Here is a 27,733-nt window from a genome sequence, read left to right on the forward strand (position 1 = left end):
AGAGTGGAGGCACAGTGGCACTTTGGAAAAACTTGCAGAGCTGCTGCCTGTTGTATCACTTGATAAGTACAGTACTTTGCTCCTACAGCAGTTTTCGCCTCAAAGCCCTTCGTAATGGGGGGAAATAGGGATCTCCTTCTCCAGAGGTATCGGTCTGGTACTTCTGTCAGCACTAAGTCGCTGAGAATGGCTGTGGGGGAAATACCTGAAACTCGTTACCAGCAGTCTCCTTTTTACACCATCTTATAAAATAGTGTCTTATTTTTAAGTTTGGTGGTGAATGTGATGCAGAGAGACTCCATCCCATCAGAAGTGGACTATGAAACAAGACAGGGAGTCTATTCCATCTGCCTGCAACTTGCAAGGTATGAGATTGCCTTTCATTGTATATAAGACCACTAGTAATGCTACTTGCATTTTTTTAGCAGTTGGCCTGTTATCTCGCAACGTAACAGTGATTTGAATTCTGTACTAAAACTCTGGTCACCCAATATTCAAAAATAAACCTGACTCTTTTTTGTTTTTCTTTGTGTGTTTTAGGTTCTTACTTGTTGGCCAAACACTTCCTACCTTACTAGATGAGGATATCCTCAAAGACGGGGTAGAAGCACTGTCCTCACGCCCATTCCGTAATGTAAGCCGACAGGCTAGCAGGCAGATGTCCATTTGTGGAACACCTGAGAAGTCATCCTACCGACAGTTGTCAGTTTCTGACAGGTCCTCCATTAGGGTGGAAGAGATCATACCTGCTGCACGGGTTGCGATACAAGTAAGAGAAGGTTTTAGTCTTGAAGATATAGCACTGTGCTGTAGAGTGAAAGGTGAAACTTGCTCTTAGTTTCTGGAGTTTAAGATGATAAGTGCTGTGAAACTGGTTCTCCAGGCACAGGTCTCATCTCAAGGCTTAAGAGACAATCCAGGTGCTATCCCCCTCCCCCAAACCTCACCCTGACTTTTATTTTTAACTACAGTGTGTCTCTGAAAGATCTATAACATACTGAAGTAGTAAACGAATAGGGTGGCTATTCACATTGGTTTGCCAGGGATGTTTGAAGACATTGAAATGTAATATTGTATTTTGCTGTTCATTTTATTTTACATGATACGTATTGTGTGTCACACTGTCCCATCTGGAAAGAGAAGAGGTGAAGTATTTGATTTCATTGTACCGTCGCATAAAGCAGAATTGAGGGGTGACCAGATGCCTTTTGCCAATGTGACTAGACCCCCCCATGCTTACCTGGTTAAAGTCCTGAAGTTTCTAATCTACCAAAATTGCTTTTAACTGCATTTTTATAAAAATGAAACATGTGCAATAGCTGGGGAAAAACACTTCTAACTGTTTTGTAGAGCAAGATGATGATCTTAAGCATCCAGAATCAGCATTTCCTAGTGATTAATCTGTTGGGAGAGGCCACGTACTAAAACACACTGCTATAAAAGGAATAACTTGACCCATTTTCCTATTGTCAGATTGAAAGAAATTGCATGGGCTGTGATCTATAGCTAGCACAATGTGTTAACATGTGTAAGATCTCAATTTAGGATTCAGTTGGTGCTTTCCTACCGGGAGGAAGTTTGCATGCTTAGCTCCAGATGGAAGGAGGGGAGTCTTTCTGTAGTGACTCTTCTTTCTGTTTCAAAGGCAGTGCTGCTGGCTTTCAATAAGCCATATTAACCACTGTTTCATATGAGCAAAAAGTCCTCGTGTCATGGCACCAGATAATAAGCAAGGAACAAAACTGAATGGAAAGACCATGTGGTTCCTCCTTTCCTCGTGGTAAAGGAGACTATTGGGTGTGGCAAGAGTAACCACTTTTTCCTGTTCTTTCAGACAATGGAGATAAATGATTTCACGTCTACAGTGGCTTGCTTCATGCGACTTTCTTGGGCTGCTGCTGCAGGACGACTTGACCTAGTGGGGAGCAGTCAACCAATAAAAGAAAGTAACACTTTATTTCCTCTTGGGATTCGAAACAGACTTAGCAGCTCAGGTATGTCACTTATAGGTGAGACTGCATCATTTAGTCTAAACAAAATACTCTCAACTTACTCCAGTTTTGTAACACTTCTAGAGTTCTTAGGAGATGAACTCCTTCTAAATTGCTACTTAAATCTACAGTACTTGCTGTGTTCTTACAAGTAGTTTTTAAAGTACTTTTTAGAAGAGAGATGTTGATCAGAAAAGCTTTAAAAACCACAAGTGATTATTACGTTTGTTGTTTCTAATCTAATGCAGGAAGCAATTGTAGCTCAGGAAGTGAAGGAGAGCCAACAGCACTCCACGCCGGAATCTGTGTGAGACAGCAGTCTGTATCCACCAAAGATGCTCTGATTGCTGGAGAGGCCTTGTCTCTACTCGTTACGTGCCTACAGTTACGCAGTCAGCAGTTGGGTATGCAGTAGACTCTTACTAATTCAGACTTTCAGTATAATGTAATTAGTGGGGAGTCAGGTTTTGAAGATGAATTTATACATTTTGTGCTTTCCTCCTTACTGAATTTTGCTCTTATTGACGCATCTAAATTTGCAGACACAATTGAATTTTTAAAAAATGGAAAGGAAGCTTTCAGTCTGCTGGTTTTCTCTCCACGATTTAATATTAGATGGCTTGCTGATATTTTTATAAATGTATCAAGGTAATTGGGATACAATATTTCAGTCGCTTTTTAACAAAATTAATGAGGTGTCTTCTGTATTCATTATTCTGCATTATGTAACTTCACTATAGAACTAGTGCTTTGGGGATGATAAACAATATGCTTTCAATAGCTCTTTGAGGGGTATCTACGATGAGACCAGATGGAACTGAAATGTTTGGGATTGTATACTTTATTGATCAATTACCACAAGTGTGTTGCTGGTGTAGACAGGCTGCATTACTTATTGGCTGCTCTTATGTTCTTTGTCAACTTTTCATTGCAGATTAACCTTTTTTACACTGAAATCTCCCCCAGCATTCATTTCTGAAATAAACTGCAGCAGTGCAATAAACATAATTTAAAATGTGCGCAGGGGTTATGTTTTCTAGGTTTTGATTCAGCAAGATACTTGTATCAGTGGAACTGCTTATGTGCTCAGGTACCTTGCAGAATCATGGCTTTAATGAACTGTGTGTGTTGGGCAAATTTACTTAATGTTAGCATCAAAATGGTTGCTGCTTTGCTTGAAGTAATCACTTCTGCTGATGTTACTGTTTGCCTACCTGTAAATTCAACCATAAGACTAGTAAATCACTTCACTAGCACTTGTGCCTTCACATACAGAGAGGCTGAAACCTTTACTGGGGAGAAAAGAGGAGCTGTCCTATTTATATTAATAATCTACAATCTATGGAAGGGGAGAAATCAAGGTGTAAGAAGATTTTTCCATACCTATATCTCTCATCCTTGGTGTTGGCGAGATACATTTTTATTCTAGTGGTAGTTAAATAAATAAATAAATATAAATTAAATAATAATCAGTTGTTTATATTTTTAACAAGTTCCATTAGCAAAAAACACTGACTGGGATTGTTTCATTTTTAGGATCGTTCTACAGCTTGCCTTGTGTTGCTGACTTCATCATTGACATTCTACTTGGATCACCAAGTGCCGAGGTGAGTGGCTGGAATTAAGATTTCTAAGTCATTCACTGATCCCACTGCAATATAACATCTTGTTTACATTACTGGTCTCAGACAAAAATATTCATTTCAGCACTTTCATTATCTGACTGAGTAATATATAGAACATATTAATCAGACATCACTGATTGCAGTATTAATCCCTGTCTCAGTTAAAAATTATACCTTTTTATAGTATTATGTCATACTGTGAGAGTATAATCTTGATTTGTTAGCTTCATCTATGACTAGTTGTCACAGGGCAGTGTTCCCTTACCCTGGATTCCTCTCTGCAAACAGTCTTCATGGGGGATTTCTGGCAAGTTCAACATCAAGTGCTTTATGTACAGTGTGAATATAACTGAACAAGTTCCCCACAGCTCAAAGTTCTTACATTTTCCCTAGGCACAGGGTGAGGTGGGGAGAGATCTCACCTCCCTGAGAACTTGGGCTTCTCTAGCTCTTTCTTCCGACTACTCTTCTTGTCTCTCTTCTAGATGTCCTCAGCTGATGAGCTGAGCCACCTTGTTAATTGGCTAATTGTTCAGTCCTTAACCAGTTATCTCCCTAACTTTCCCCATGTGGGGATGTTTACCAAGTGCTCAGGCTAAGTCTATTCACGCTCTGTCACACCAATGTTAGTTGAAAGTAAGACTATGCTGACTAGTTTGAATAACCCAGTTTTGGGGAGGTCTGAAGGTTAACACTATCACTCTTCCAGTCAGGACTGAGAATCTCACAAGGGGCTGTTCTTTTTAGCTTTCCAGCCAAAGATGTTTGGAAAAGCATATGAATTCTTAGGTGCTCACCCAAACGTCTGTAACATACAGCTAAATGCAAAAGCCTCCTAGCATTAGTTTTCTATGTGATTGAGAGCAAGCCCTCAAAAGTTTGGATATTCTGAAAGTCAAGGTTGCGCCAACCACACTAATTTGGTCACATAGCATATGCTATATATTTTATGATAGGTAGTTTTTTGCATTCTCTTTTGTCTGTTTACACTTCTTCTTACCTTTTATTAATATATTACAAAATTATATAGCATGTCCACCATGGGCAAGTGAACAACATTTGGGGTTTCTTGGCATTTGGATGCTTGACTTTGCAATCTTAGTGTTGTGTTGATACTAGGACTGTTGATTAATCACAGTTAACTCACGTGATTAACTCAAAAAAATAAATTGTGATTAAAAAAATTAATCGCAGTTTTAATCAACTGTTAAACAATAGACACCAATTGAAATTTATTAAATATTTTGGATGTTTTTCTACGTTTTCAAATATTTGATTTCAATTTACAACACAGAATACAAAGAGCTCACTTTATATTATTTTTATTACAAATATTTGCAGTATAAAAAGGATAAAAGAAATAGTATTTTTCAATTCACCTCATACGAATACTGTAGTGCGATCGCTTTATTGTGAAAGTGCAACTTACAAATTGATTTTTTTTGTTTTGTTTTGTTTTTGAGTGCAGTTATGTAACAATGTAAAACTTTAGAGCCTACAAGTCCACGCAGTCCTACTTCTTGTTCAGCCAATCGCTAAGACAAACAAGTTTATCTACATTTACGGGAGATACTGCTGCCCACTTCTTATTTACAGTGTCACCTGAAAATGAGAACAGGCATTTGCATGGCACTTTCGTAGCCGGCATTGCTAGGTATTTACATGCCAGGTATGCTAAACGTTTGTATGTCCCATCATGCTTTGGCCACAATTCCAGAGGACACACTTCCATGAGGATGACGCTCGTTAAAAAAATAATGCATTAATTAAATTTGTGACTGAACTCCTTGGGGGAGAATTGTGTGTCTCCTGCTCTGTTTTACCTGCATTGTGCCATAGACTTTGTGTTATGGCAGTCTCGGCTGATGACTCAGCACATGTTGTTCATTTGAAGAACACTTTCACTGCAGATTTAACAAAACGGAAAGAAGGCACCAGTGTGAGATTTCTAAAAGTAGCTATAGCACTCAACCCAAGGTTTAAGAATCTGAAGTGCCTTCCAAAATCTGAGAGGGATGAGGTGTGGAACGTGCTTTCAGAAGTCTTAAAAGAGCAACAGTCCGATGTGGAAACTCCAGAACCCAAACCACTAAAAAAGAAAATCAACCTTCTGCTTGTGGCATCTGACTCAGATGATGAAAATGAACGTGTGTCAGTCTGCACTGCTTTAGATCATTATCGAGCAGAACCCGTCATCAGCATGGAAGCATGTCCTCGGGAATGGTGGGCGAAGCATGAGGGGACATATGAATCTTTACCATATCTGACACGTAAATATCTTGCGATGCCAGCCACAACAGTGCTATGCGAGTGCCTGTTCTCACTTTCAGGTGACTTTGTAAAAAAAAAAAAAAAAGGGAAGCAGGCAGCATTATCTCCGGCAAATGTGAACAAACTTGTTTTTCTGAGCGATTGGCTGAACAAGAAGTAGGACTGAGTGGACTTGTAGGCTCTAAAGTTTTACATTATTTTATTTATGAATGCAGTTATTTTTGTACGTAATTCTACATTTGTAAGTTCAACTTTCATAATAAAGAGATTGCACTACAGTACTTGTATTAAGTGAATTGAAAAATACTATTTCTTTTGTTTTTTCAAGTGCAATTATTTGTAATAAAAAATAAATATAAAGTGAGCATTGTACACTTTATTTTCTGTGTTGTAAATTGAAATCCATATATCTGAAAATGGGGAAAACATCCAAAAATATTTAAATAAATGGTATTCTATTATTCTTTAACAGAGCAATTAAAATTCTATGGAGAGTTTAGTAAGTCAAGTTACTCCAGTTGGAATTTGGCCAGCATCCCTATCTATGAATAGAGCCACAGTGCTTAAAGACAACAAGTGATTAGGATCTTACTTTAATATCTCAGCCAAAAGAAGGCATCTCTTCAATCCTCACATGCTGTGTTAGGTCATTGGCTCAATACTGACTGGGAGGGAAGAATGCCATCTATCAAATTGCCAACACTGCTTCTACAGCACTTGCTGGCTCTTTAGAGGTCTGCCATTCTATTGATTCATATCCAGTGCGGCTTAACTTGAGATGTGAAAGGATTACATATGGGATGGCATGCCTTGTAATGACTCCCCCGAAAGGGTCATCTGCAAGGGCTGAAACAGACCTATGGATCTAAAAGCACAAGTCTCTGCTACTTGAGCTGAAGGACCCAGGGCCATTAGCTCAGAGGCAGTAGCAAATTTATAACCAACTTGATATGGTGTTGCCACCACAGGGGGACAAAAAGCCACACTCAGTGGGTCACACAGTCCATTATGGCTTTCCTATTTCTAACTTATATTTTTGTTATAGATTTCTGATCAAAGTATGTGTACCTTGGGGAACGTGAAATACAGAGTACTTTCAATGCTTTTGTTTCAGATTCGTCGCGTTGCCTGTGACCAATTATATACCCTTAGTCAGACAGACACATCAACTCACCCAGATGTACAAAAACCAAACCAGTTTCTCTTAAGTGTCATTCTCACTGCTCAGCTGCCTCTTTGGTCACCAACCAGCATCATGAGAGGAATCAACCAGAGGCAAGTTACATGCATGTTTATTCAGAAAGGAAAATTCACACGTTTTAGAAAAAGTCTTTTGCCTTAAGGATTTTCAAAATCTTTGAAGTGTGAAGAAGATGTAACTTTAGCAGTCAACTAATACCACACCAGTCAGACTTTTTAAAGTTTTCTGTCTACAGTAGACCGTGAACATTAGAGTCCAATTCATTTGTATCTTCGGGTGTAACCTTTAGATCTTGGATGCTGCCCCGGGTGCATGGAAGTGCCACTATGTGCTTCCATCTATCCAAGGTTTAATGGCAAGAAATTTTATTCAGGAGAGTCCAGACTGAATGCCAAACAAAGATGTTTGGTTCTTTGAACATTAAGTCTGGACCCATCAGTTGTGACGCTGACCTCACACATTCCATCCCTGCCCATTACGTTTTAGACTGTAGATATCAATTCCATTGACTTTTCTGAGGAATGCTTTTTAGTTGGGAAATTGAATTCAACATTAATTTTGAAATGCAAATTCTATGTCCACCATGGTAGAAAAAGAATAACTTAAGAACCTGAAGCATCTTATCCTCATTCTAGCAACTGTACGCGATCATCTAATATGTAGTTTTGTGAGGTGAGGGGAAAAAATTGAATTGTCAGTCCAAAATTCAAAAAGTGGCTGCTATGAAGAAATCTGCTTTGAAGCTACAGTGGTGTGCATGTGGAGGTATAAATATGTAGATCTATAACAGTGTGATTGGGTGGGTGGATGGTACATGTTTAAGCAAATGCTCTAAGGTCTAGACTTATTTAAAAACCCTCTCCCCATTTGTAATTACTCATCTTTGTTTTAGGCTCTTATCCCAGTGTACAGAGTATTTTGACCTGAGATGCCAGTTACTGGACGATCTCACTTGTAAGTATGTGTTAGAGGTTGGAATGCGAACTCTAATATGACATTTATATAGCAACCAGAAGTGTTCTAGGCACTTAGACATGTAAGACAAGTCCCTGCCCATGACAGCTTACAGTCTAGGTAGACAAGACATTGAGAAGTCAGGGAATGGGGGCAACACAAGCTTTTATGTTTGTGCTTTTTAAAAAATGGTTCACCCCCTCAACTCATACTGCCTGTACCCTTGCTTAATACTCATTTTTGTTTGTATATTTTAATATTTGTTTTTCATTTTAAGATTCTTTCCCTTTCTCTCCCTTCTTGCCTATTGCCCCTTATATCCCTCCCCTATCTTGTCATGTAGTGACACTTGGCTTTTGACTTGGCTGCCTCCCTGTGTGGCCTGGTTTTCAGAGGTACTGAGCACCTGTGGCCCTCAATGCCTTCAGTTTAGGTGTCTAACTATGAATTGACATGCTTAACTTCAGGCATGCACATTTAAAAATGCTCACCTTAAAGACTTTGACTTCTTATTTCATCTTTTTTACACATGGTTATGCATTACCTGTAGTTATATAGATATGTACATTGCCCCTCTTTTTCATGTGCTAAATTTCTTTTGACCAATTTACAATGAACATCAATAAGTTGGTGGTGAGCTGCAGTTTCATGAGCTGTTAATTAACTGCATAACTAAATGCCTGCTGTTGACATGAAATGTAATGTGCCATATCCATTGTTAATGACTGAATCTGTGAAATTCTTGGGATTGTCTATTGGTATTTAAGTTCTTCATGTCTGTAACTTTGATTTTCTCTGTTTATTCCATAGCTTCTGAAATGGAGCAGTTGAAGATCAGCCCAGCTGTCATGTTAGAAGATGAGATCACTTGGCTGGATAACTTTGAACCCAACCGCACAGCTGAGTGTGAGACCAGTGAAGCTGACAACATTTTATTAGCAGGACACTTGAGGCTCATTAAGACTCTTCTTTCACTGTGTGGGGCAGAAAAGGAAATGCTCGGTGAGTATCCTTTTGTGTACCAAAGTACATAAACCAATTTGAGTTTGATCTCTTTATCACTTGAAGATGTCTGGTTTTGGTTAATGAAGAAGTAGGTAGTGTCTTTGGCAAATCTATGCTTATGATGGCGTGTAGAGTACAGGCAAGACACATGTAGCTACACACAGCAGTGAAAGGCAACCTACACCCACACTTGTCTCTACAGTGTGTAGCTACATGCCTCAGTGAAAGGCTCTGACAGTTCCCCGCTGCCAGAGCCTTTCTCCACTGCTGGAGCCTTTCACTGCGGTGGGGAAAGGCTCTGGCAGCAGGATGCTATGCTGCAAAAAATAGTGGTGTGGACATTTTAGTGGTGTGGACGTTTTAGAGGTGTGGACATTTTAGTCACTGCTTGGGCATGTAGAGAGCATGTGTTTAGGGCACTCTACTCACCAAAGCCATGCTTTCCCTTCTACGCTGCTGTTTATACCCATGCTAGCTGGGCATGCAGTGTTTGTATTTTACACACCACCGTCAGTGTAGACATAGCTTTATGAAGCCATTTTGTACCGGGCGAAGTAGTGAGGAGTTACAAGGAAAAATGTACCTGAGTTAGTAACCATGTTCTTCTTTGCAGGTTGTTTGGGATTTGTAGTGAATTATTTAAAGATATTTTTTTCTGCCATGGTCGGTGTGGAGGAAATTTACAGGAGAATATCAATATTGTGGCTGCATATAGTTTTGTTGCTGCTGCACCACCACTGCAGCATCTAGGAATTCTGAGCATATTTTCCTTTGATGGTTACTAGTGTCTGATTTGAAAAAATCAGTCATGAAGAAAATAGGATAGTTCCTGCTGCTGCTGACAGTCTAGCATGGTGATATTCTAAGTAGGTGGCTTTCTGGATATGGACAAGATTTGACTGTCTTTGTAGCAATAAGGCAGATATTTAACATTAAATGTGGATTTGCTTTCTTACAGGTTCATCTTTGATTAAACCGTTATTAGATGATTTCCTCTTCCGAGCATCTAGGATTATCCTGAACAGCAATTCTCCAGCTGGCAGTGCTGCCATCAGTCAGCAGGACTTTCACCCAAAGTAAAGAAAAGAATTTGCATTTTTGTTCACACTGTACAAGTTCTTGCCTAGCTAGATTGCAGGCTGGAATTGTAAGATATGGGGATTAGTGCAATGGGTCGACTTTCCAGCTATATCTTTGAGTACTTTAATAATCAGCTACTGGTGCACTTGATAAAGGATTGTACCAAAACTTGCCAATTCCTGTTTGCATTTAAACTCCCACTAATCTCTAAATTCCAAAGGATTTGCCTGTCGAACCTATAAAGAACTTCATGTACAGCAGAGAGTTGTACCCAGTGGGCATGGTGTCTTGGCCTACAGGTGATGGAGTCCTCTAGCCTGAAGAATATTCATCACTATGGGGAGATGGCTAAATAACTACTTCTTCAAGTGGTGTCCCTGTGGGTGCTCCACTTCAGGTGTCAGTGCGTCCCAGCACCGTTGATCAGAGATCTTCAGTAGCAGTGCCCAGTCGGGACGCATGTGCGCAGTTGGTGTCTTGCTGCTTCTTTTTTTGATCTTCAGCACAAATGGATCTCTTCCCACAAAATGAGTAGCATTCACTGGTACAGGTCCAGGGAATAAAATTCTCAAAGCAAGTTGTGAATCAGTCACTAAACATCTTTTGATTTTGTTTTCCTTTGGCAATTATAAGTGGGTTACACAGTCTGACTTACAAGATTTACCAGAATTTAAAATTATGGAGTATGACTACCTACCATATAGATCCCACTTATGGTTTTCTTTTTAGGTGCAGTACAGTGGATAGCCGATTAGCAGCTTATGAAGTGCTAGTGATGTTGGCTGATAGCTCACCTTCCAATCTTCAGCTTATTACAAAAGAGCTGCTTTCGATGCACCATCAGCCTGACCCAACACTTACCAAGGAGTTTGATGTAAGTAAGATGCCTAGATGCAATTTAAATTATTCAGTGTGATTTGAAATACTGCTTTTAGCCACTTCCTTGTTCCAACCGCAAATGTTCCAGAGCCTTCATTTTAAAGTGATATAATCAGATCTGAATTAATGCATACCTATTGACCTTTCCCAAGAGCAAGCCCGCTTTTGAGCCTATTAGGCAGTTGTCATCTTGATAAATAAAATTATTGCCTAAAATCCCTGACTGGTTTGATTTAAAAGGTATACAACTTTGTAGACTGTTCTTAGGTATTTTATATTCAATATTGGCTGTACAGCCAATTATAATAACTTGTGTGCATAGCTCTCACAAATTTGACTCAATCTCAGTGAAATGTATGAAAATGTTGTTTAACAGCCAGCATACCTTTTTATAACTGCCTATATAATAATAATGTGATTTAGAAGCTGTTGGAGTCCATAGTTTGTATAATCTACTGATACAGAGAAATGTCAATTTTTCCCTTAGTATCTTCCACCTGTGGACAGTCGATCCACTTCAGGATTTGTGGGGCTGAAGAACGGTGGTGCCACTTGTTACATGAATGCAGTCTTCCAGCAGCTATACATGCAGCCAGGTCTCCCTGAGGTAAATTTAACTTTTAATTTCTGACAGATGCTTTCTGCCAACCGATACTTTGATTTTACTATAAATCAGAGCTGAGTAAATAAAAGGGTTTTAGTCAAATATTTGTCAAACACTGCAAAATTAGTCAAATTATTTTACAAATATTCAATTAATTCTACTGTAAATTCATTTAAGTCCCAAAATAGATTCTTATTGCATATAAAAATGTGGAGTGTGTGAAATATGCTGAATGGCTCAGGACATGCAAATTCTTAAGAGAAATGATAGGTTATAATATCAAAATCTGTTTTTAAAAAGGAATTTTTTAAATGAATCTATTGTTTAGCACTGCAAGTTTTCTCTAAAATGTAAGTTTTTATTCACAAACTCAGTTTTGTCTTCTCGGAACACTTGTGCCTTGTTTAAATGCACAGTAGTAACAGAATTATTAATTTAAATTCTTACGTGACATTTTTGCAAATAAGTCATGTTACGGATGGTTATTTTTTCCTTCCAAGGCATTGCTTTCAATTGACGACGATATGGACAATCCAGATGACAGTGTATTCTATCAAATTCAATCTCTCTTTGGCCATTTGATGGAAAGCAAATTGCAGTATTATGTACCTGAGAACTTTTGGAAGGTATCATTTCCATTTTATTCAACCTATATAATTTTCCTAGTTAGTAAATACGTGGGACTTGGATTCAGACGTGGTGAAACATGTCAATATTTCTGACTCTTACTAGTAATTATACATCTGTCTGGTCTGAAACTAATAAATATCCTTTTTAAAGTACGTAGAAGCCATAAAGGTGTAAATTTCACATTTTACAGTTGTCAAGGTTCCTTCCCCGCTCTGAACTCTAGGGTACAGATGTGGGGACCTGCATGAAAGACCCCCTAAGCTTATTCTTACCAGCTTAGGTTAAAAACTTCCTCAAGGTACAAACTTTGCCTTGTCCTTGAACCCTATGCTGCCACCACCGAGCGTGTTAAACAAAGAACAGGGAAAGAGCCCACTTGGAGACGTCTTCCCTCCCCCCCCCCCCACAAAAATCCCCCCAAGCCCTACACCCCCTTTCCTGGGGAAGGCTTGATAAAAATCCTCACCAATTTGCATAGGTTAACACAGACCCAAACCCTTGGATCTTAAGAACAATGAAAAAGCAATCAGGTTCTTAGAAGAAGAATTTTAATTGAAGAAAAAAGTAAAAGAATCACCTCTGTAAAATCAGGATGGTAAATACCTTACAGAGTAATTAGATTCAAAACATAGAGAATCCCTCTAGGCAAAACCTTAAGTTACGAAAACAGGAATCTACATTCCATTCAGCACAGCAATTTTACCAGCCATTAAACAAAAGGAAATCTAACTCATTTCTAGCTAGATTACTTACTGACTTTTTACAGGAGTTCTGAAGAGCATTCCTGATCTGTTCCCGGCAAAAGAATCACACAGACAGACTGAGCCTTTGTTCCCCCCCACCACCCCTTCGCTCCAGCTTTGAAAGTATCTTGTCTCCTCATTGGTCATTTTGGTCAGGTGCCAGCGAGGTTATCTTAGCTTCTTAACCCTTGACAGGTGAAAGGGTTTTGCCTCTGGCCAGGAGGGATTTTATAGTTCTGTATACAGAAAGGTGGTTACCCTTCTTCCCTTTATATTTATGACAACAGTGGTTACTATAAAACTGCTAATCTTTTTGGTCTTTATAGATCTTCAAGATGTGGAATAAGGAACTTTATGTTCGAGAGCAACAGGATGCTTATGAATTCTTTACTAGCCTTATAGATCAGATGGATGAATACCTCAAGGTAGAAGTGTGTGTGGGTTCCTGTTGTGTTTTTGGTGGGGTTTTTTGTCCCTGCACCTTTGAAAAGTAAGTTAAGAACTGCTGTCATTCTTAACAATTTTAGTCAAGTGCAACAAAATCTTATTAATATTTGATAACAAAATACAGAGGTTTAAAATGAACTGTAGTTTTGCCCTGCCAACCTTCTGCCCTGCACACCTATTGTTCCTTGCATTTTGGATGGGCTTTTGGGAAATGCGGTTTTGATAGACTCTGAGAAGTTCATAACTTGTGGCTTTAGCACCTTAAATTTGCTAAACCGGTTTCTTTGTGCAATTTGCCTGTGGTGGCCAGAATTCTGGCAAAAATCATTTTGGTGATATATATTGATACGTAAATATAATTCCTGCCACCCTAAGTCCTTCACATGATGCCTCTGATTCCCACCACTTAAATTCCTGGTAATGTAACTTTAGGTCAAGGCCCCACATGATTCATGGCCCAAAATATGGCATTTATTCTAAGTCCATCATATAACAATTATGTTGATTAAGACTGTATTTTGGAGGGGAAATTGTTCCCAAGCTTCTCTCCAGAATGGGATCGTTTGTGGGGAAAGAAGTCATTTCTGGTGACTGCATGTGATCTTTTAGAAGGCAGAAAATGAATATGATATATTGATGTAACACAGGTGCATTTTTATTTAAATTATACCGATGGTTCAGTGAGGCCAGTTAAATTATGCCTGTCTTTTGGACTCAGTGACGTGAGGAAGATGTGGCTTGTTTGAGACTAGGATTAAATCTTTGTTTCCATTGATTCTGGTTAGTGATAAAATAGGAGGCCGCATTAAGGTGTGTTTGGGTGACCTTAATTGTTCGTTTACTGGCATTCTAATGTGGAGGGCCTAGAACGCCAATATTCTCAGTGTGTGTTCCCCTTAAGTTATTGACAGATATTTGTCTTTAACTTTTATTAAGATGGGAGTGTTTGGCTTGGGAATTTTCTTTTGGCTAAGAATTGCTCAGTGAGATCAGTTCCCATGGTGCTTGTAAGTTGCCCAGAAATGAACCACATCTCCCTATGCACGTTGTTTCACCCTCCCACACCCAAAAAAGGCCCCCTCTCTTTCATGCTCCAAATGTGGCTTCATGCCTCCCACTCTCCCAGTCATGGGAAGAGACTTACTTTGGGGGAAGGTATGGAAAGCAGTCTTGAAGAGCAGTTTCTGGTCTACTCAATGGCCCACCTTATTATTTTACAGTAGCCAAAAAGTACCAGGCCTCCATAAACGGACTCTCCCTGTCTGGATTTGGGGAACTCACAGCTATATCTGCATTGGCGCCATAATATATTCAGGAACTACTTTAATTCCATCCACAAACTCACCACCTCCCCCTGCCCCAAAAATACCACAGCTAATCAAAGAAATCATTCTTCATCCAGATAAACAGATAAAACACACCTGGAATTTCTAGGCCATTGCAATTCTTAGAGATTGCTCATGTCCATTCCATTGTAGGTGTGTGCGCTCACCCCATGCATTGGTGCCGTAAATTTTTTTTTTTTTTCTTTTTTCCCCTCAGTGGTATAATCTGTAGGGGACTGGCTCTGGTGCCTTCTGGAGTGGCGTGCATATGCCCCCTGCTGGTTCCCTCCCTCCCTCAGTTCTGTCTTACCACCAGAGTCGGTGCTAGAACACTCCCCTTGTTCTAGCAAGTAGTTTCTCTTTCAGTGGTTCTTTGAACTTTTATTGTGTAAATAGTTGTATAATTATCAGTTCCTAATAGTGTTAGTGTACTTATTCATAGTCCCCCGAGGGCCTTAGTCCAGAGATGGGGCATGCCCACCCATGGGCTTCAAGCCTGCAAGAAGCCCATACCGATCAGCAATCCGCATCTTATTTGTTTGAAGTGTCTGGGTGAGACCTACATTTGTGAAAAGTGCCCCATCTGCAAGGCATTCAAGCCCTGGACCAGAAATGAGAGACACATCAGGCTCCATGTGCTCCTCATGGACTCTGCTCTTGTACCGACCTCGGAAATGGCACATTCGGATTCAGTGCTGAGTACTTAGGCATTGACAAGAAGTGCACCCCCAGCACCGGCTGCCTCCTGATGACGGACCTTGCACCAGTACCAGCCAAGAAGCACACTGGGACAGGGCGTTCTCCGGAGTCCCACAAGGATAAGGGAGTAGACGAGCCTGGACCGAGTCAGGCAATCTCGCTGCCACCAGAGCACAGCCACATGGCAGCCTCACCTATTGGGCCTAGTCCACCCCACACTCTGCCTCCTACCCCAGGGAGTGGTAGAAGTATGTGGTACCTCACGCTGCCGTCCACCCCAGAAGCCTTTCAAGTGGCAAAAAACCTCCTCCTCCTCCTCCTCCTGATGCTGCCTACTCCTCGGAAAGAGAGGCCTAAGGATCCCTCCCACCCACCCGTTTTTAGGGGAAAGCCCTCAATGGCACCCCTGCAGAAGTCACCCCCACAGCACAGTACCCACGCCCACTCGCCAGGACTACTGCTGTGTCCCGAATCACAGACCCACAGCAGGTTCTTGACACTGAGCTCCAGGATCCACACATCAGTCACCGGACCCCCGGTACCAGGCCACAGAAGCATGCTGCCAGTCCCCAGAATGCCAGCAATGGTCACCGGAAAGGCGCCGCTCCCCAGTTCACGGTTGCCAGAGCATCATGGATGATCCCCGCACTCCCAATTCCGATCACCGGAGCCTGCGCACCATTCCTGAAGCGGGTGGCATTGTTCTCTAGATTATTACCAGGCCTATGACCAGTGTCGCTGGATACGCATCATGGCTCAGCGGGGTCCCGATACCGCTCCCCGATTGGCAGGCACAAGACTACCAGACATAGTGGGGAAGCCTACTCTATGGTGGCGCCGCTGTGCTCACCAGAGGAAGACCATTCCTCCTCGGGCTCTGAGAGAAAGGAGTAGATGGCCCCCAGGGACCAACTGCCACCTGCACAGCGAGCAGGTTCTTCCCAGAGCCAAGCTGCAAGCATGTGGCCACAGGGTCAGTGGCTTGGGCCCTGGTAAATCTATAACCCCTGGGCAGTGCCCTAGGCTGGCGGACCTCAGGCCCATCGCTCAGTCTCAGAGGTGTTGGAAAGACCTTTGGCCTTGGTGTCTAGACTGCCCCCAGGCTCAGACGTCACGTTGGTCCAAGGAGCCCAAGAGACCCTTCCTCCAGTGGCCGTGGTTCCCCAGGAAGGGGACGTGGAACCCACCCCTCATCCCGGGTTGGCAGCCTCATCATCATTGCCTGATGAGGCAGTAGGAGGCCCGTCGCAGACTGTGCCTCAGGATGATGGCAAAGCCCACCAGAAGCTGCTTAAACGGGTGGCAGCCAACCTGGGATTGGAGGCGGAGAAGATGTCCAAATCCGTGGATTCCCTATTTGATGTCTTGGCAGCAGCGGCCCTGGCAAAGATGGCTCTACCTGTGCATGATGGGGTAGTCAAAATCGTAAAAGCTCTGTGGCAGACTGTCATCCCTGCCCCCCATTTCTAAGAGGGCAGAGCTCAAATACTCTGTTCCTGCAAAGGGGTTTGAGTACTTACATACACACCCCTGCCCTGGGTCACTAGTGGTTGCGGCCGCCAACATGCGTGACAGGCAGGGTCCAGCTCGACCTCGAAAAATAAGGATGCAAAGTGACTTGATTGCTACGGCAGGAAAATTTATTCTACAGCCAGCCTACAGCTTCGCATCGCAGACCAGTAGGCTCTGCTCAGCAGGTATCACTTCAACATATGGCAGTCCACTGCCAAGTTTGCTGACTTGCTCCCGCAGGACATAAGCAGGACCTTGATGCCATGCTAAATGAGGGCAGGGCAATCGTGAGAGCCTCTCTCCAGGCTGCCTCAGATGTGGCAGACTCTGCAGCCAGGGTAGTGGCCTCTGTGGTGGCTATGAAAAGGGTGTCATGGCTTCAATCATCTGGTCTGTCGGCGAAGGTCCAACAGTCCATCCAGGGCCTCCCATTCAACAGCTCGGCCCTTTCTGTTGAACAAACAGACAGCAGATTACACAGCCTAAAAGACTCGAGCCACTCTTCGCTCGCTGGGTCTGTACACCCTGTCCCATGCTAGAAAGAGATTTAAACCACGGCAGGCGCAGAGATTCACAGGCCAGACCAGAGCGGAACCGTACCTCAGAAGAGTAGGGATTTAGGCGTGGCCAAGGCCAACCCTTCCGTGTCAACCAGAATATCTTCCTCCTAGTGTGCTGTCCAAAGCCTCACTCAACCAACGAGGAGAGGCGCCTGCACGTTCAAGAGGTCAGCCGTGCCCTGGCTTTCTACTTGTAGTGCACCAAGACCTTCTGCAGATCAACTCAGCTCTTTACGGCGATCGCTGAAAGAATGAAGGGCCTTCCAGTATCCTCTCAGAGGTTTTCAAGCTGGATCACCACCTGCATCCGCACTTGTTACGAGTTGGCACAGGCTGTGCCTCCACCAATAGTGAAGGCTAACTCGACTAGGGCTCAAGCCTCTTCCTGGTGCATGTCCCTATCCAGGACGTCTGCAGGGCTGCGACATGGCCTGTGGTACACACGTTCCCCATGCATTACACCGTTACCCAGCAGGCCAGAGATGACGCTGGATTTGGCAGAGCTGTGTTGCAACTGACACATCCATGAACTCCTGCCCGCCTCTGGAGGTACTGCTTGGGAGTCCCCTACAATGGAATGAACATGAGCAACCCATCTCGAAGAACAACCATTAAAAACCGGTTACTAATCTTTCATGTGAGATCAGCCTGTTTTTTTTTTAAGCTTTAGAACTTCACTTCCCAAATGCCTGTTCCTATTTGCCTTAAACGTCTGTGAAAAAATTCTAACGTGGCATCGAATTACACATGCTGCATTTTAGGAGGATTGATTTAGCACTAGCAAAGTAAAATGGGGAGGGGGAGTGATGAAATGGGGATTAAAATAAAAGACTATCTCTAATCTTAATTTTAGACCGACTTGCTTTTCAGATTTTTGAGGCGATGCATCTTGGTGATGTAGCTTGTATGAAACACTGAAAATCAAGGGGTGTGTGTGTATATATGAAGTACTCTGTACACAGTGTAAGTAAGTTAACATTGTGATGAGTTAACTTCTGCAGTTTCTGCTTTTGTACTTTGCGACCTTAACATTGCATTAGCAAAGCGTTTTTTATGTAATAGATAAAACCAGGACTAAATTCAGGATGCTGCTCTTTGTACATTACAAAAATATCCGACTGATACTTTAACTTTCTATCTTCAACAGAAAATAGGACGAGACCAACTATTTAAGAATACTTTTCAGGGCATCTACTCTGATCAGAAGATCTGTAAGGACTGTCCTCACAGGTAAGTAACTAGGCAGTATGAGGCGACAGTACATCATGGAGTTCACTTCTGCTTCTTAAAGTAACACATGTGGGAGGAGGAATAAACTTTCAACTCTATTGTAATCTTAGTATTGCAAATCCCTTTAATATTCGCTGACCGTTTGCCCTGTATAACATAATTTCCTTTACCTGTGTCCTACTGGCTCAGAATTCAGGACTACTTTTCTTTCTTGTTTAAAATTGCTCATATATTAATGTCACGTGAGCAAATTTGGAACCTTCTCACCTAGTTGTACAGTACCATGTGATGTCTCCAGTTGTAAAAAGGAGAGCACAATGGTACTTTGTAAAGAGTTGGTGACTAAAACGCTTCCAGCACCTTGTCTATTATAGGAAAAATCTCGCATTCCCAAGCTAAAATTCTAAGGCTTTCATAATTCCTTATATTGGTCATCACATTTTTTTTCTAATTAGTGGCTCCAAAATAGAAGCTGAAAATGAGAGCAGGAGCCCTGTAACCAGTGGATGGCCACTTACAACAGATCAAATAGAAAATAATTCTAACTCATGGTTCTCTTGTCAAGTCAGATAGATGTGAGAAAATAACCCTAATCAGCAGTTGAAATCTCAACAAAAGTGAAGAAAGCTCTGACCAGAAATTGTAACTACTTTCAGAGTTGATCCTCTTTATACGAGTTATACTTTCCAGAAGTGGCTATTTATCTTTATGAAAACTGATAAGCAGATTATTACTTGTCTGTGATCACTTAGCAAGCCAGTAGCAGAGCTGGGAATAAATCTCACATTTCTTGATTTCCAACCTTTGCTGTAACAATTGAAGATTCTACCTAGGAGGACATATCTAAGCTAGATATGTTTTGCTTCGTTCTCTAATATTTTAATGGGTTTTATTTTCCCCTCTTGAATCTAGGTACGAGCGCGAAGAAGCCTTCATGGCTCTCAATCTAGGAGTCACTTCATGTCAAAGTCTGGAAATTTCATTGGATCAATTTGTTAGAGGAGAAGTTCTGGAGGGAAGTAATGCATACTACTGTGAGAAATGCAAAGAAAAGGTATTTTACTTTAGTGAGGAGAAATTAAAATACACACTGTGACTTAAACTATGTGTATGCTGTGCCGCTGAAGTCCTGCCGCTGTAAGGCATGCAACGTAGCTGCCATGCCAACAAAATAAAACCACCCCCAAGGAGGGGTGGTAGCTTCGTGGCGGGAGAGTGTCTCCTGCTGACACAGCGCTGTCCACAGCTGCGCTTTTTGTCATTACAGCTTTTGTCAGTCAGGGTATGTTTTTTTTTCACACCCCTGATCAACAAAAGTTTTCCTGACATAAGTCAAGTGTAGACATAGCCTGAGTATTAACTTGTTTCCTACATGGATGTAGGAAGAGAGATTTCATATGGCATATGAGGGAACAATGTCTTTCATTCACAATCACAAGATTAAATCCAAATCTATAGCCCTAACCAAACATCAAGTTCCATCCCCTATGACTTGAGTTTTCTATATCATGAACGCTCAGATAAGCAACTGGATAGTATAAGATGTTTTTTTCTAGAGGTGTAAATAACCTAGTCTGCGTGGGTTCTATACACGTCGCTCATTGCTTGTGTGTGTGTTTCTAACATTCATCCGGCACTGTGTACAATTTTGGGACATTATTCTTTAAAAATCATTTAGACTAGACAGGAATTGTACAATGTTTTATAATGAGTATCTAGACAGAGGTGACTTTCTTCTCTCTTTAAGAGAACTACAGTGAAGCGCACCTGCATTAAAGCTCTGCCCAGTGTTTTGGTGATCCACCTGATGAGATTTGGATTTGATTGGGAGAGTGGCCGCTCCATTAAATATGATGAACAGATAAGGGTAAGATAACTGCTCTATATTCTCCCCCTGGGGCTCCTCTTGAATCCCCATATTTCCCTTATCCCTTCCTCAAAAAAGCATTTTTTTCAGAGACCATTGTACAGTGATCTTCTCTGCAGTGATAATGTTTGAATGTAGCTCCCTGTGGAGTCTTTCAAGGGCTTAGTCTGTTGTTTCCACTTTACTCTCAAGTCCTTGATGGCCTGGAAAGCAAGAGCAAAAACCTGCTTCTTAAAGAAATGCTGGATAACTCATACATTGTGCAGATAACAGGCAAAAACACAGCACTTCCATTAGATATTTCCTGTGTATAAGGCATTTATGAGTAAGTCTGTGTTTTTATACAACTACAGTAAGCTGGTAACATACCAGATGGTGTCTTAGTTTAATCCAAGATGTTTGCTTTTGAACAGTTTCCCTGGATGTTGAACATGGAACCCTACACAGTTTCAGGAATGGCTCGACAAGATTCCTCTTCAGAAGTTGGTGACAACGGGAGAAATACAGATCAAGGAGGTGGAGGATCCCCACGAAAAAAAGTTGCCCCTACAGAAAACTACGAGCTTGTTGGTGTGATTGTGCACAGTGGCCAAGCCCATGCAGGGCACTATTATTCCTTTATAAAGGACAGGAGGTAACGAATGAGAATGATCACACACGTTAGTGGGTTAGGACCAAAGCAACTGGGTCTGAAGATGACTTGTTTTAAAAGGAACATCCCAGGTTCCTTGTTAAACGTAGTGAGTCCTTTAAAGCTACCAACAAAGACGCGAGCTACTGAAAAAAACGTAAGCGCTTCTGGAAAAAGTTGAAAATCTAGAGTGAACGAACGTCCAATCCTGTAAGCTACCCCAGTTAATGTCATTTGGTGTGTCTGTGCTGCATCTGATCACAAGCCACGCAGCCAGGGTGGACAGACTTATGCTAGTGAGTAAAAATAGTTGTGTAGACATTGCTTTGACATTACAGCTGGGACTCAAGCCTGGCTGGGGAGGGGCAGGGGGCTCGAGAGCCTGATCTCCAGCCCAGGTGGCAAAGTCTGTACAGCTCTTTTTAGTGTGCTATGGTGAGCCTTGCTATCAGAAGTCTTGTCTAACCAAGCTGGAAGGCTCTTTCCTAGATGCAGTGTAGACATACCCATTAGGGTTCCATGCAGGCTTGCAAGATGGCAGCTTTCAATGATATCTCAACATTAGATGACATGTTTCGTGCTTTTGAATTTTAAATCGCACCTTTTCATTAAAGTAATTCTTATCTTATTTTTTTTGGTAACTTTAAGAATTGTTTTAAGCCCTTGTTCACCATCAAAGCAGACCCAATCTCAGGAATTTCATTGCTAGAGAATTGCTTTTTTTTTAATTTAAGGCACTCAAACATATCTTGTAACTTCTTTCACCTTTCTGTTGTGTTTGACCATAGGGGATGTGGAAAAGGAAAATGGTATAAATTCAATGACACCGTTGTTGAAGAATTTGAGTTAACTGATGAAACCTTGGAATATGAATGTTTTGGTGGAGAGTATAGACCGAAAGTATATGATCAGTGTAAGTAATAAGTATAGGCTTAATGAATAGTGGCTTTGTTTCATACTAATTCACTGCAGAGTTAAAATTAAGTAAATGTTATCCAAACATACTAGGAGTTATTATTTTGAATTAACACTTTGACCCGGAGTGACTAGAATTAGAATGTCTTCAGTTACATTTTGACTAGGAAACCTTCCTAAGCAACTTTTCATAAAGTTTTCCACATTACTGAGGAATGTTTTCACTGCTTATAGAGAGAGGGTTGAATAATACTTATTGAACCAAATTCCCTGTAGCCCCATGCCTTATGTGCTCACTTCCCTCAGAGTAGACTGGGAGTAAAATGGTTAAGATTACTTTATATAGTTTACCTTTTGCATTAATTATGTTTCCTCTGTAGAGATTATAAAGCTAATTATACCTACAAAGACTGACTTGAACCTCATTTTTCCTTAAAGCTAACCCTTATCCCGATGTGCGTCGGCGGTACTGGAATGCCTACATGCTGTTTTACCAGAGAGTCTCGGATCAGAACTCTCCAGTCTTACCAAAGAAAAGTCGAGTCAGCGTTGTACGGCAAGAAGCTGAGGATCTCTCACTGTAAATTTATCCTCCTATCTGAGGCATTGCTGATGCCATGATATCTAGATACCATAGACAAAACTAAGAATAGGATAATTCCTGTCCCCCAAAGGAGCATGCTGTCTACCCTGTTTTTTTGAAGGCTCTTAATGAAAACTTTTTTATTGTTTCTGTCAAGGTTCCCTCCCCACTCTGAACTCTGGGGTACAGATGTGGGGACCCTCATGAAAGACCCCCTAAGCTTATTTCTACTAGCTTCTGTTAAAAACTTCCTCCCCAAGGCACAAATCCTTCCTTGTCCTTGGACGGTATTGCTGCCACCACCAAGTGATTTAGAGACAGATTCAGGAAAAGAACCACTTGGAGTTCTTTTCCCCAAAGTATCCCCCCAAGTCCCTTCACCCCCTTTCCTGCGGAGGCTTAAGAATAACATACCAACCAAATAGGTAAACAAGGTGAGCACAGACCAGACCCTTGGGTTTTTAGGACACTAAAAACCAATCAGGTTCTTAAAAGCAGAACTTTATTATAAAGAAAAAGGTAAAAGAAGCACCTCTGTAAAATCAGGATTGAAGGTAATTTTACAGGGTAATAAGATTTAAAACGCAGAGGATTCCCCTCTAGGCAAAACTTCAAAGTTACAAAAAACAGGAATAAACCTCCCTCTTAACACAGGGAAAATTCACAAGCTAAAACAAAAGATAATCTAATGCATTTCCTTCCTTTACTTACAATTTTTGTAATCTTAGATGCTTATTTCAGGTACGGTTTTAGGAGAGGTTTTTTTTTTCCTGCCTGGTCCCTCTCTCTGTCCCGAGAGAGCAAACAAAGAGAGCACAAACAAAACCTCCCCCCACACACATTTGAAAGGATCTTCTTCCCTTATTGGTCCTTTTGGTCAGGTGCCAACCAGGTTATTTGAGCTTCTTAACCCCTTACAGGTAAAGGAGGGATTTTATGCTACCCTTAACTGTATGTTTATGGCAGCTTCCATGAGTAACTTTCATGCTCCCACCACTGTTGTAGTGAGATGTCTGACACTGACTCAAACAGCCTCCAAAAATATATGTAGATAAGGATCAAAACACTTTATTAAGATGACATTTTCCTGTTGGTATATTGAAAATTGCCTTGCAAGATTCTCTCAGGATTCAGTTATCAGCATTAAACTTGTCTGTCTCTTAGATCTGCTCCATCTTCTCCAGAAATTTCACCCCAGTCATCACCTCGACCACACAGACCCAACAGTGACCGTCTCTCCATCTTGACTAAGCTGGTCAGAAAAGGAGAGAAGAAGGGACTCTTTGTAGAGAAAATGCCTGTACGAATATATCAGGTAAAGAACTCCAAAAATAGGGACTGAATGCTGCTTCTGTCCATTTATTCTTAGGCACAGCAGGTGAAATACATTGTTCTGAAGCTGACCCTAATGTAGAAATAGATTTGTTGAAAACAAAACTAGATTAAAGGTAGAAAATGTTTCAGAACTGTTTAACTCATTCCTATAGTCATCAATCCAGTGCTAATAACTAATTGTACAGCACAGTACTTTTACACCATATTAGTCAAAAACATCGATTGACAGATTCCCTGCCTTGAAGAATTTTTAGCTTAAAACAGTCTAAATGAACATTAAAATCCATGTATATAAGGGAGAGTGAAGAGATGATTGATGAGAGCAGAAAGGATGGAGTCCTTGAAGTGAGTCCTTGAAGAAAAATAGAAAAGATATTTGGCAGATAAATGGGAATTCTATCTAGCTGTCCTTGTTTTTGGAGCAAAAGGTCAGAGCAGTAAGGTGAGGAGAATGGGAGAAACCAAAAGGAAGAGAAGGAGACAAGCTCAGACATACAAATGTTCCCTCTTCCTGTGAGGGCTTTGAAGTTGGCTTGGTAAGATGGGAAGCCAATGGAGGGAGAATTGGTGACCATTTAAGCAGTGGATTTACAGTGCAGTCTGGTGTTTAAAACATGTAGTCACAGAAAACAGAATTTGTTTTAAACTTAGTGTGAGGCTTCTAGTGCAACTTGCTTGGGGGAAACTCTGCATGCATGTACATTATCGTGACTCTTTGTTACACCTGCTAATTTTATGGTCCAATAACTTGTGTAGCACATGTTAGTGATATCCTAAGCTTTCATTTTCTTGACACGTAGTCTTGTAACATTGTTAAATACAAACAAAACCACAAGCTATCTTTTGCTGGGCAAATTTGTGGGTAAATTAGTCTCATTCTGCTAGTGTGATTCTTACCATATTTTGGGAGAAAATAGTTGTCTTTATGGAAATCTTTCAGTACTAACTTCTCCCAAGCAATACAGTGAGCTCAGAGCACAAACAAGTTCATTGCGTGACCATGTGCCAAACACTCCTGATCCCTCTGGAGTAGGTAGGATTGGAATGTTAATGTGAGCACTGTAACCTGGGAGGATGTAATGTTTTCTTGCCGTCCATTACTAACAATAACCACTTTTCCTTTACAGATGGTGAGAGATGAAAATCTGAAATTTATGAAGAATAGAGATGTGTACAGTACTGACTATTTCAGTTTTGTTCTGTCGTTAGCTTCTCTGAATGCTGTAAGTAGCAGAATTTTAATCCTTGGGTGCTATAATATTGGACCGGAGGGCATACAGAAGGCTGTTTGGGCCCCAGTCTGAAGAAAGGCAGCTGGGTGGTTTAATTGAATTCTTGTTTAAACTATTCAATATTTCCAATTACCTTTCCTAGTGACAGCATCTAGTTAAAAGCTGGTGCTGTCTTCCTGTTCCTGATAATGGAAACAGTTGTCATCAGGCTGCAATAAAATGTGCAAAAGTATGATTTAAATTTCTGTAATTAAAAAACTGTATAACAGGAGTGCAAGTTGCTACGCTCTGGCTGGTTAGCATTCCCTTCTATATGAAGGGTGGATCACAATTGATATTAGTCACCATCATATCATTCTTTTTCCAGTTCTTGAAGCTTTGTGTAAAACAACGCTTCCAACTTTAAAGGGACATTATTTACAAGCCTATCAGCTCTGATAGATGCACTCTCCAGTGTCCTAGAGCTCATACAGTCCTGTCTACTCACAATAATGGAACAGTAAACAAACCAGCGTCCTGGGTTGGGTGGGGTTTTCAGCAAGTTAGTTCATATTTTAACGAAGGTATAGCCCTAGTTTTAGATTGCTCTTGTGTTCTGAGCTGGAGAGTCTTCATTTCAGTGTAGGTAAAATTTGGAGCCTGCCAATGTGCCTCCAAATAAAGCAGAACTTTAAAAAATGAGTATTTTGCTATGTTTATTGATTCTTTACAAATATGAACAGAAAAGTGGTACTGCTGGACTGGAGTGAATGTGTTGTTTCTTTCAGACTAAGCTAAAACACCCCTATTACCCATGTATGGCAAAGGTGAGCCTACAGCTAGCAGTCCAGTTCCTCTTCCAAACCTATCTACGAACCAAGAAAAAACTCAGGTAAGGATTCATGTTAGTGTTCTATGGGTATACTCGCTGAGATCTGCTGACTTGTAAATCCTGTAACTTTTTGAAGCATTGCATTTAAACCTCTTGACTCCACAAATCCACTTGATATTCACCAGCACAGCAGTAGTCTCCAGCTGTGGGATTCCAAATACAAATGGAATTTGCCCAACACAAGAAAATCCCGGGAGGGAAACTTGACAACTTATTTCTATTGCAGTTGTCCGTGTCTATCGGTGTCATCCATAACATCGTTGTGGGGGTAGAAAGGATTTAAATACAAGTAAAATGATCAGATTTAATTAGCGTGTATTCTGAGTTGAGAAATAAGAACTCTAAATTCTGGTATTTTATGAGCCCAAGTAAATTCTTAGTTTTTAAATAAATCGATACTCGTTCTGACTATTGCAGAGTTTATGAATAATGTCAAAACCCACCCTTTGGATCTCAGTGCAGGAATGGCTAGGCTGGATTTGAGAGAGTAAAATGCGATGCCTGGTTTTTTTCCCCTAAGTGTTTCACTATTTTGTCCTGTGCTGTCCAACATCTTTTCAATTCAAATCAAGACATGGGTCATTTATGTGCTGTAGACAGGTGAAACAAAAAGAGAGCATCTGAGTTCCTGTATCTTGTTAAATTCTTAAGATATTTTTCAGTGGTGGAAGCAGTAGCTCCCCAGAAAAAGGAGTCAAACCACTCCCCTTTGATTGACCAGTCGTCGGGTCCTGCTGTCCTGAAAGCTGCACAGCAGAATAACTACCTCTAGAAACACCAGATCTTGATGATCAGACAAGAAAAAGTCAGATATGGAATTCTGCTGTTTTACTGATCCTGCTGTCTCTGCTTCATTAAAGGATTGATACGGAAGAATGGATTGCCACCATTGATGCATTGCTTTCTAAAAGTTTTGATGCTTGTCAGTGGCTAGTTGAATATTTGGTTGGATCAGAGGGACGAGAGCTTGTAAAGTAAGTACCAGTATCCTCTCTCAAGTCAATATAAGTAACATTTCTTAAAGGTGTGGTTTGTCAGTTACTAATAAAAGTAGAAGAGCTGTTCAGTATCTTCCGTATCCCTTAATTAGATGTTTAGAAATAATATTTGTCATAATCTGATTGCTTAATTTTTCATGAAGAAGCCAATAAATATAATAAAATAGTGATATCCACTTAAATGGAGAAACAAATGTCCAATAATCTAGTTTTAGTGATTGCTTTGAAATGCATCTTGAAGAGTTTGTGGAGCTCCTTACTAATTTCTGCTACAAGAGGAAGGGAACAGAAAACATGATTAAATATATTTTAAAAGATTGTTGCAGGTATTCTCAATTTTGTTTCTCTTACAAAGATGTAGAAGCTAAAGTATATGCTTTGAGTAAGTTCATCCACCCACTGACTCCTCTACAGTGAAGTCCCTAGATGAGCAATTTAATGGGTCAAGTTGCTCAGAAGGATGTTTCAAACAGCTTTTATTGTACTTAATAGAAGGGGAAAGTAATTTGTGTTCAAGAAACAAAGGCCTCTCCCCCCGAAATGTG

The 27,733-nt window shown here is 40.9% G+C and overlaps 1 protein-coding gene across 5 annotated transcripts in view; it reads left to right on the top strand.

The window, feature by feature from the left end:
* The window catches only part of USP24 (ubiquitin specific peptidase 24), a 107,664-nt gene that overhangs the window by 57,818 nt on the left and 22,113 nt on the right, over positions 1-27,733 (top strand). For all 5 annotated transcript variants that reach the window (XR_013346955.1, XR_013346954.1, XM_077825298.1 and 2 more), the window contains 23 exons: positions 270-365; positions 541-769; positions 1,835-1,994; positions 2,240-2,395; positions 3,528-3,598; positions 7,002-7,162; positions 7,981-8,042; positions 8,853-9,044; positions 10,006-10,123; positions 10,857-11,001; positions 11,494-11,613; positions 12,111-12,236; positions 13,310-13,408; positions 18,674-18,756; positions 19,669-19,810; positions 20,504-20,623; positions 21,037-21,257; positions 22,043-22,167; positions 22,608-22,749; positions 23,917-24,067; positions 25,215-25,310; positions 26,087-26,190; positions 27,051-27,164. Coding sequence is in view for 3 of the 5 variants with exons in the window: in XM_077825298.1 (XP_077681424.1) it covers positions 270-365; positions 541-769; positions 1,835-1,994; positions 2,240-2,395; positions 3,528-3,598; positions 7,002-7,162; positions 7,981-8,042; positions 8,853-9,044; positions 10,006-10,123; positions 10,857-11,001; positions 11,494-11,613; positions 12,111-12,236; positions 13,310-13,408; positions 18,674-18,756; positions 19,669-19,810; positions 20,504-20,623; positions 21,037-21,257; positions 22,043-22,167; positions 22,608-22,749; positions 23,917-24,067; positions 25,215-25,310; positions 26,087-26,190; positions 27,051-27,164 (3,033 nt within the window). In the remaining 2 variants the exon portion in view is untranslated. The remainder of the gene's footprint in view (positions 1-269; positions 366-540; positions 770-1,834; positions 1,995-2,239; positions 2,396-3,527; positions 3,599-7,001; positions 7,163-7,980; positions 8,043-8,852; positions 9,045-10,005; positions 10,124-10,856; positions 11,002-11,493; positions 11,614-12,110; positions 12,237-13,309; positions 13,409-18,673; positions 18,757-19,668; positions 19,811-20,503; positions 20,624-21,036; positions 21,258-22,042; positions 22,168-22,607; positions 22,750-23,916; positions 24,068-25,214; positions 25,311-26,086; positions 26,191-27,050; positions 27,165-27,733) is intronic.

Source organism: Eretmochelys imbricata, chromosome 8, assembly GCF_965152235.1.
Source record: "Eretmochelys imbricata isolate rEreImb1 chromosome 8, rEreImb1.hap1, whole genome shotgun sequence".
Taxonomy (NCBI): domain Eukaryota; kingdom Metazoa; phylum Chordata; order Testudines; family Cheloniidae; genus Eretmochelys; species Eretmochelys imbricata.